At 42.2% G+C, this 8,445-nt stretch overlaps 1 protein-coding gene across 1 annotated transcript; it reads left to right on the top strand.

Annotated features, from left to right (window-relative positions):
- Window positions 1–521: 521 nt before the first annotated feature.
- LOC100866981 (uncharacterized) lies at window positions 522–6,445 on the top strand. Its single transcript, XM_086915565.1, has 4 exons — window positions 522–843; window positions 1,255–1,460; window positions 3,519–3,877; window positions 4,181–6,445. Exons 1-4 carry the CDS (start codon window positions 522–524, stop codon window positions 4,308–4,310), a joined length of 1,017 nt encoding a protein of 338 aa, XP_086771691.1. The 3' UTR covers window positions 4,311–6,445.
- Window positions 6,446–8,445: the final 2,000 nt, after the last annotated feature.

The raw sequence follows: 8,445 nt of genomic DNA, 5'->3' as shown, positions 1-8,445 counted from the left end.
TCCATTGTAAATGATTTTATACGACCCTTGTACGTGTGATCCTTTCGATCGTTGCGATTTCCATTCTTGCTCTCAATAATTTTAGTCACTGTAAATGATTTTGTATGGCTCTTGTGATAATAAATTTGTTTTAAAAATTACGAATTACTGTGCATGTAGAAGCACACGTGTGATCGTTGCAATTTCTACTTTTGCTCTAAATAATTTTACCCACTGTAAATTCGTTACGTAGAAGCGTATAACACTGATGAGTCTTGTACGTGTGATAAATTTATACTCTTGTTTGAAACATTATGAGTTGCGTTTGTAGTGTATCCTTTTTTTTGCTCCGAATAATTTTATCCACCGTGAATCCATTACACTGTTACGTAGAAGCGTACAGTACGATGAACTAAATAAGTTTGTTATTACTCTTGCTTCAAAAATTGTATCTTCTTCACGTATGCAATCGATCGATTTTTCGTACCTCTATCTAATATATTTTCTCGCTTTAAAACGAGATTTCGACGTGTTTTCGCAGGATGCCTAACGAGAACGCGCCAGTGTGCGGGTGCGGAGTGGTGGTCGATCTGCCCAAGTCGCGAAATGGCGCGCTGTCCTCGAGACGGCTCACGATCAGAATACCCAAGTCGAAGGGTGGGAAATCGGACGGGCGGGCTGCCAAGAAACAGCAGCAGCAGGAGGACGCTCGTGGGAAGAGCAGAACTTCCGAAACAGGAAGTTGCAGCTCGGTGACGGAGCAAGCCAGACCGGTGACGAAAAGCAGCAAACACGAGAAGCGATTGAATCACTCGAGGAGGACCCGAAGCGCGGACAGGGCGGAGTCGCACTACACTTATATAGGTCGGTGCCAGGCAAAATTTTAATCCTCCAACGAATGAAAACAAGCGTAAATCTCCCCCAACATTTCCAATCGTACGAATTATTCTTCTTACTTTTGCTTGATCGCAGAATTCAATATTAATTTTCAGTCTTTCGAAAAACAACTTTCGAAAATATCACTCGTAGAAGAAGGAAAACACTCCAATTGTTTCGTTTAAGAAAAAGAAACAATTGAAACAGCCAATCAAAAATTCATCGAAAGCAAAAGTTCGAGAGAAAAGGGAATTTGTCGAAAAGTTTGCCCCACAGAAATCGTATCTATCCGGCACACTCGCCAAGACGATTCTTCTTCTTCTTCTTCTTCTTCGAACTTCAAATTTCCCCTCCTCCCAAAAACCGTCGAAACTCTCTTTTCGAATGGCTTCGTTTCAGAGTCGGGGTCGAGCGTCCTTGGCGGTGGGATAAGGGAGAACGCCATACCGGAGGCGTTGTACGCCACCATCCCAGACACGCCGAACGCGAGCGCCAACGAAACAGGAAATGGTCAATTAAACGCTCAAAGCAGACCGGTTTACGCCATTCCCTCCATGGTATCGCCACCGCCCACCTACGACGTGGCCATCTCGAAAACATGGCAGGTAAGCGATTGTTACGTCATCTTCTTGGGGGAAAAAGGGGTTTGAAGTTGCGAAGTAGTCGCGACCAGGGTGGAAACACACGCGTTGTATATTAAAATTGCGACGAGAATGTAATAATAAATCGATCGTTGATAATTTACATTCCGATCCCTCTTGAAAAATCAACGCTGACGAATCATCGATTTCAAAGTCAAAGTTAATTCCGCAATTTATTATTTGTTTATTCATTTATTTTTTAATTCGTCGAAATGCTATTCCATTCGTCGATTTCATCGAGACCTCCTCTTTGAAACGAAACTTGTCGAGTCCCTTGTTTCACGGAGGGGCAACGTTTTCGATAAAGGAACAAGAACGGCTTGCGGTGGCCGTCGTGTTGCCACGAAATTGAACGATGATGTATCGGCCGACGATGAAATTAGAATCCGTCGTTCAAACGATTTCAACCAGTAATGGCCTGTCCCGGTCGGATCCTGGCCGCGGCAAACGTTTTCGTCGAATCGAATCGATCCAATCGATCCTTCCCCCGCGCAAACGAACCGACGACGTTCCGTTAATTACACGCTCGAGCTGCCGATTGGACGCGAGGAATATTTCTCATCGAGGAAACTCGTGAAACTCGGGACCGTCCATTTTTCGTGGGATTAAAACAACCGCAGATCTGTCCTCCGTTGATTTCAATATTTTTCTTCCTTCTTTTCTTTTTTTTTTCAACAATTTATTCATCGCGATTTATAAATATACAACAAGGATGGATGATTCCACATTTTTTCGAATACTTTTTATTTTTTTTCTTCTTCTTCTTCTTTAAACGAAAGTCGCGGGGAAGAAGCGAGAAAGCTCGAGAAAGCTTTTATAATCCCGCGGAGGAATTATAGATTGGCGAGCGGTGTGCGAGGTAAATCCGGTGACAGTGAAATTAATGCTTGAATATTCAAAACGCTCGATCCACTCCGCTCGAGTCTTGTTTGCTGAATATTCGATTATTCGAATATAAACCAATCCTCCTCGTTCCGAAAATTCCGAGAGCTTTCGATATAAAATACTCGGATCCAAAAAAAAGTAAAAAGAGCGAGGAAATTTCTCTCGTAACGATCGTGGGATCGTTCACGGATTACGGAGGCAGAAAGGAGGGGAGGAGGGAATGGGAGAGCGACAGGCAAATTGTTCAGAGGTGCTCCTCGACTCGAGAACCATTCGTTCAATTTTTCCGGCCGGCCATTTCATCGACCGCATAGTTTCGAGGCGCCGGCCGACACATAAATTTTCCTCAGAGTCGCGAAAAACAGCGATGCCGTCCCCCGATAATAACCGAGACATCCAAATTTTCCCGATGAAAATTTCCTTTTTGCCGCGTTTCTCCGCCTCTTCCATCTCCCCGTTTTTCGCGACTTTTGGGTTGAGATTAAAATTCACTTCTGGCCGAATGATAGGAGGGAAGGTCGTCTCAATTGCTGAGAAAATTGAGTTGAGTCGAGAAGTTTGAGATAATAAGGATGATAATTGGGATGGAGATAAAATAGAAATAAGAGACACGGGTTGCTCGCTCCCTGCGAATTTGATGTTTAAAATTACTAACGAATTCGTAAATCGTTACTTTTTTCCCCCAAATGAAATGTTGAACAAATAACTTTCTCCTGGTAGTTTCCTGCGATCCCACCAATTCTGAAAGAAGAAGAAAAAAAAAAAGGAATCAAAAATAATTCCAATTCATCCAATCGAACGGGACGACGACAAATTCCTTCTCCCTTTTACAATAATTTCGTTAATTATCAAATCAAGTTGGCAACCGATTGTTAACTCGCGTTTCAATACTCATCCCCTTCCTATGGCTTCCCTCTTCGACTCCTTTCAACTCTTCCTCGATAGAGATGATATTTAGCCAATTAAACGGAAACAATACAAATAATCAACAACGACAATAAATCCACTCTCCCCCGTTATCCTCCCCCGTTAACGAGAAATAATAATAATATTAACAATGCCCTGTCGAGGATCGATCGAAAACGAACGAAATAAAAAAAAGGAATCAATTCGATGAGAGAGGATAAATCATTCCAGACCGGTCTCCCGCCCACCTACGAGGAATACCTGTGCCACAAGTACGCCATGATCTCTCGATCCCACACACCACCGCCGCCATGGTCCGACTCGACGTCGACGACCACGACGACACCGACAGCGCCCACCGTTCAAACTCGTCGCGAATTGTTGGCGAGTCAACCAGAGCTGAGGGAATATCTTGCGCAATTGTCGCTCTCTCAGAACAACGACAGGTCGGCCGGCCATCACCACCACCACCACCACCACCTCCTCCACCACCAGCCAACCGTGCTCAGAGACAGCAGCTATCTCTCGAATCAGCAAGCCTCGAGGGAGCAAGCGAGGGCGCAGCAACGTCCACGAGCCATGCCTCCCAGGTGAGTTCTCCAAGAGAGAGAGAGAGAGAAGCCGAGATATAATTCAGACGACTCGAAATTCGAACCGACAGACATCGCTCTTTTCTTTTGAACAAGCAGAATCTCGTTTTACAAACTCTATTCGCTAGAATAGAAGTTGAAGTACCTCGATCTTGTATACGGATGCCAGTCTTATTTCGAGCTTCTCGTTCTCTCGAACTTATGCAATCATTTCTCTGATATGCTCTATTTCTAACGTATTCGAAACAACAAGGTTAAAGCTTTTGGAAGAAGAAACGTGAACCTCGATCGCCACGGTTTCAGATCCCAGAGCGAGAGCCGCGTGCAACAGCAGAGAATCGCGACTATGTACGAGGATGGGGCGTTCTGCATGGAAACGACCGCGCTGCAATCGGCGTTCGAGAATGGGATAGCCTTGTGCAGCCTGATGTAATCGTCGAAACGAGGAAGGATGATCCCAGGAATGAAATCGTTTTTTTCTTTTTTTTTTTCCGTTTCTTTCGTTTATTCGAGGCCACCGTTCGAAGAAGAATTTCATCGCGGATGCAACGAATCTTCTTATCTTCTTCATCGATGGATTAATTAATTCGTAGAAGGATCTGCAAGTTGGACGAGGTGATTTTATATGGACGCAGATCCTGGACTTCGTCCCGAGGAATAGTCGAATTTTTCCAACGATTCTTTCGATCGATGGAAATGGAATAAGGGTTGGAGTAAGAGTTTCTCGAGCAAATATAGGTAGATTTTCCAAAGTCGAATGACTGCCATGTGCAGTCTTTCTTCTTCGAATTTTCGGTCGAGAATGGCTCGAAAGATTCGTCGACGATATAGCATTGTTCTCGAATGGTTCAAGGGATCGCAATTACAGAATGTTCGAGGACACTTCGACGACACATAGAAATATTTCTGTTCAGGCACAACGAAACGAAGTGAATAACGAAGTTGAAGTTCCAGCCTCGTGGCGAGCCATCTGTTGTATCCCTGACGACTTTTCATCTTCGGTTTTCTATCGAATTTCGTTTCTTTGCAAGTAAATTCAATTTTCGAAGAGACGAAATTTCATACACCAACGCTTTATTGTTAATTTTTTGAAGCGTCTGACACACAAAGGGGGATGCAACGAGAAAGGGCCTAATTTTCACGTTTCTCCTTTTATTTCGGCCATGTTTGTGCCAGGGATGCGATTGTTTATGCAAATTATCCTTTATGGATTATGTCTATGGATTTTTGTATAGTACAGCGGAGCTCGATATCACGGTATAATTCGCGAGAGAAATAGAAATTTTATAGAGACGGAGATAAGATCAGTAGAAGAAATATATCGGTTACAATTATGTTCGTATAACTTCAAGTGTTGTTTTTCTTATTTCGAAAATATTCTCGTGACGAATCGAGCTATATCTCGTGCATATTTATAATTTAGAGCCAGTGATTGAGACCGTTTTCCAGACACGATATTTCCTTCGATTGCGAGGGAGGAGATCATCGAACCCGATTCAATCAAACATCGAAGCAATAAAAAACCTGTATCTCCTCGAGCATCGTTTCGAAATGGAGTTCAACCTGGTTTTCATCTGCTCCGTTTTATCGATTTAAACGAAAGAAAACATTGTGTGTTCGGTATCAACAACCAGGCCAGTTATCGATAACGTTTCGTATTCAATTTTTCCCTTCTCCTTTCAATCGGTTAAGAAAGAAAAATCGTTTTCAATTTTGGAAAATTTCATTTCGTACGATCATCCCAATTACCGTAATTTGTCGTCGACTTAAAGATGTTTAACACGGGCAAATGAGAGAATATCACAAAATTTCTACAGTTAATAGAGAGACGTGTCGATCTTTACGTGTACTCCTCTTGTACATATACTTACAACTATAGACTATAGTCGTAAAAAAACGCGTTAACAAAGACGTGTGTTTGAATTTCACGTTTAATTTTAACAACACGCGAGTTCAAATTACTTTCGAGCGTGTAAACCGGTTCCGTTTGCGCGAACATTTCGATTCTCTCAGAGGTGGAAAGATTATTATTAACGAACGCAATCCTGCAACAATACTCAAACGGGGTTTCCCTTCCCCGAAACGATTCTCCACGAAACGCTGTTACTAACGTTCAAAAAGATCGAACGGGAATTTGAACGATTTTCGAGAGAACGTAATAACAATTCTTGCAAGATCGCAAGAGCAATACACGTTTCTTCCAAAAAGAACGATTGTTGTACAACAATAATTCACCGATCGACGTAACGAATGAAACGATTCAAACTCGAGGGAAAAAAATTTTTCGAGATAATAATCATCCTCCGGTTGATTAATTGTAATGATCCTCGTAACGAACCTGAATTCACCTGTGTATGCGTGTGTGTGCGTATGTGTGTGTGTGTGGGCGGTAAATAATAATAATAATAATAATAATTAATAATTAATTAATTAATTAATCGTGTAAAGTTATCGAGCCACTCGACGTACCGTATTAGAGCTTAGAGGGATATCCCGTAATTAATTAAGTGATAACTTAACGAACGCGCCCTAGGCGCTACGAACCTACGAATCTAGGTTGTCCTAACGACATACAAAGTAAACGTAGCGTGTAAATTTAAAGTCGAGAAGAGGGGAGGCGAGGGAGAGAAATCGGGATCCAGACTTGTTGTATCAATCGCCTCCTTCCTCCGAGCATTCGACTTCGTTCCGTGTAATTTAACATAGCAACGACCTTCTCTTCGTACAGTTCAAGAATTTGCCCCCTTCGGGCGGCGAAATTCATTGTAAATATTCGAGATCCCTTTCTTCTCTTCCTTTAAAGGACACATCTCTTTTCCCCAATTTTTTTTCTCTCTCCGTCATTTCGTCAGAGATCTGGAAATTAGAAGAAAAAGTTAATCGAATTAGGAAAAAATAATAACAATGGCAAACGATCGACTCAATGATTTAAAGGCAGCGTTATCCCGGGGATATAACGCGTGTAGATTTAACAGGACGAGGGTGTCGCGTCGAGCAAAATTGCACGAGCATTTTGATCGAGATTTGATTCTGCGTAATTAAAAGTTATCCCTTTTCTTACGCGAGAAGAGAAGAGAGCAACGAGAGTATATCGTCCCCCTTCCTTCTTATTCATCCGCGCAAAATTTATATATATTTCGATTCACAACGATCCCTCCTCCCATTGGTTATCGCGGGTGGATGCAGAGATGGTCACAGGGATTATCCACACGCTGTTCATCGATGACAACTCGAATAACAACGATCCATCTCCTCAATTCAACGAAAAATCGTCGAATTATTTTCGCGTGTAAAATTATAATAACCGGATAATAATCGACTCATCCCCTCCCGCGAATGAACACGTTCAAAGCGAAAACGTCGACCAGGGATTGGAGGATCGAGTAGGATGAACCTCGAGTCGAGACGAGATTGTTCGCGACTCCCCCCAAATTGGTTGTGGAAGAAAAAAGGGGGGAAGGAGTTCAGTCACGCAGATTAGAAATTCGCTTCTTCCGTTCGAAACGCTTCTAACGTTGGCTGGTATCGATCCTGGAACACGGATTCTTTTAAATTTAAACAATTCAACAACTTCGATTGATTCAATTCGAATATATATCGACGGGTGTAATAATCGGTATGGATTATTCGAATTTTAACTGGAAATAAAGATCGAATTTTTCTTGAATAATTTTTAAAATGCGCAACATTCGTTAATAATAAATTTTCCATCACGATCTTTCGAACGTCCGTGGCCCAGGTTTAATCTCTCTCCAATTTTATACGCGTGCGATTCTCTCCTGCTCGCTGTCGAGTACTCTTCTCAACCGGCTTCATCCCCTTGCTTCCGCGAGATCCTCGACTTCCAGCGGACCTGACGAATTCGCGGAGCCAACCCCACACCAACCACTTGATCGCGAGTTTCAACTAAACTAATAAGAGTGCTTCGTTATGCTCGCAGCGACAGGAAAGGATCACCGTGTTCGGGTCGTACATGCACGTCTAAGCGCACACTATCGTTCCATGCGATATAAGAGATAATAAATGTATAAAAAGAAAAAGAAAAAAAAAAAAGAAAGAAAAAGCAAAAAGAAAAAAAATATGTAACAATGATGTTTTACGAAAACGAGATATAATTATTTCTTAGAGCATCGTGGCTTCCAGCGTAATTAATCGCAGGGGGGAATGGAACCCAGGACTGCCAAAGAGCGAGAAACTTCTAAAATGCATAGCTTCTCCCGCACGAGATTAATTTCGTGATCAATTTCCGTGTTTCCAACTTTCGTTTCAACGATCCATCTCCCGTCTTCTCTCGTCTTGCGTTCATTAAAAATATCACCTTCCTTCCGTTCCATAATTTATCTTGCATCTCCAACGATTCTTCGATTTTTGGTATCCACGCGGATGAATATTTTCTTTCATATTATTGATTGTCCCATTAATTGTTGTCCCCTTCCAAACTTCATCAAGATTAAAGAAAAAAAAAAAAAAACGTTATCTCCCTCTTGAATAACGATGAACAGTGAGCACATCCTCGTTGGATTGCAAATATTATTTATTTAAGTGGAGAGGAATCGTGAAACGAAGGT

The sequence above is a fragment of the Apis florea genome, unplaced genomic scaffold (assembly GCF_048593485.1).
Source record: "Apis florea isolate Af1SG1 unplaced genomic scaffold, ASM4859348v1 contig_3793_pilon, whole genome shotgun sequence".
NCBI classification, from domain to species: Eukaryota; Metazoa; Arthropoda; class Insecta; order Hymenoptera; family Apidae; genus Apis; species Apis florea.
Note: the sequence above shows the minus strand (reverse complement) of the source record. Positions and strands in the feature narration are given on the sequence as shown.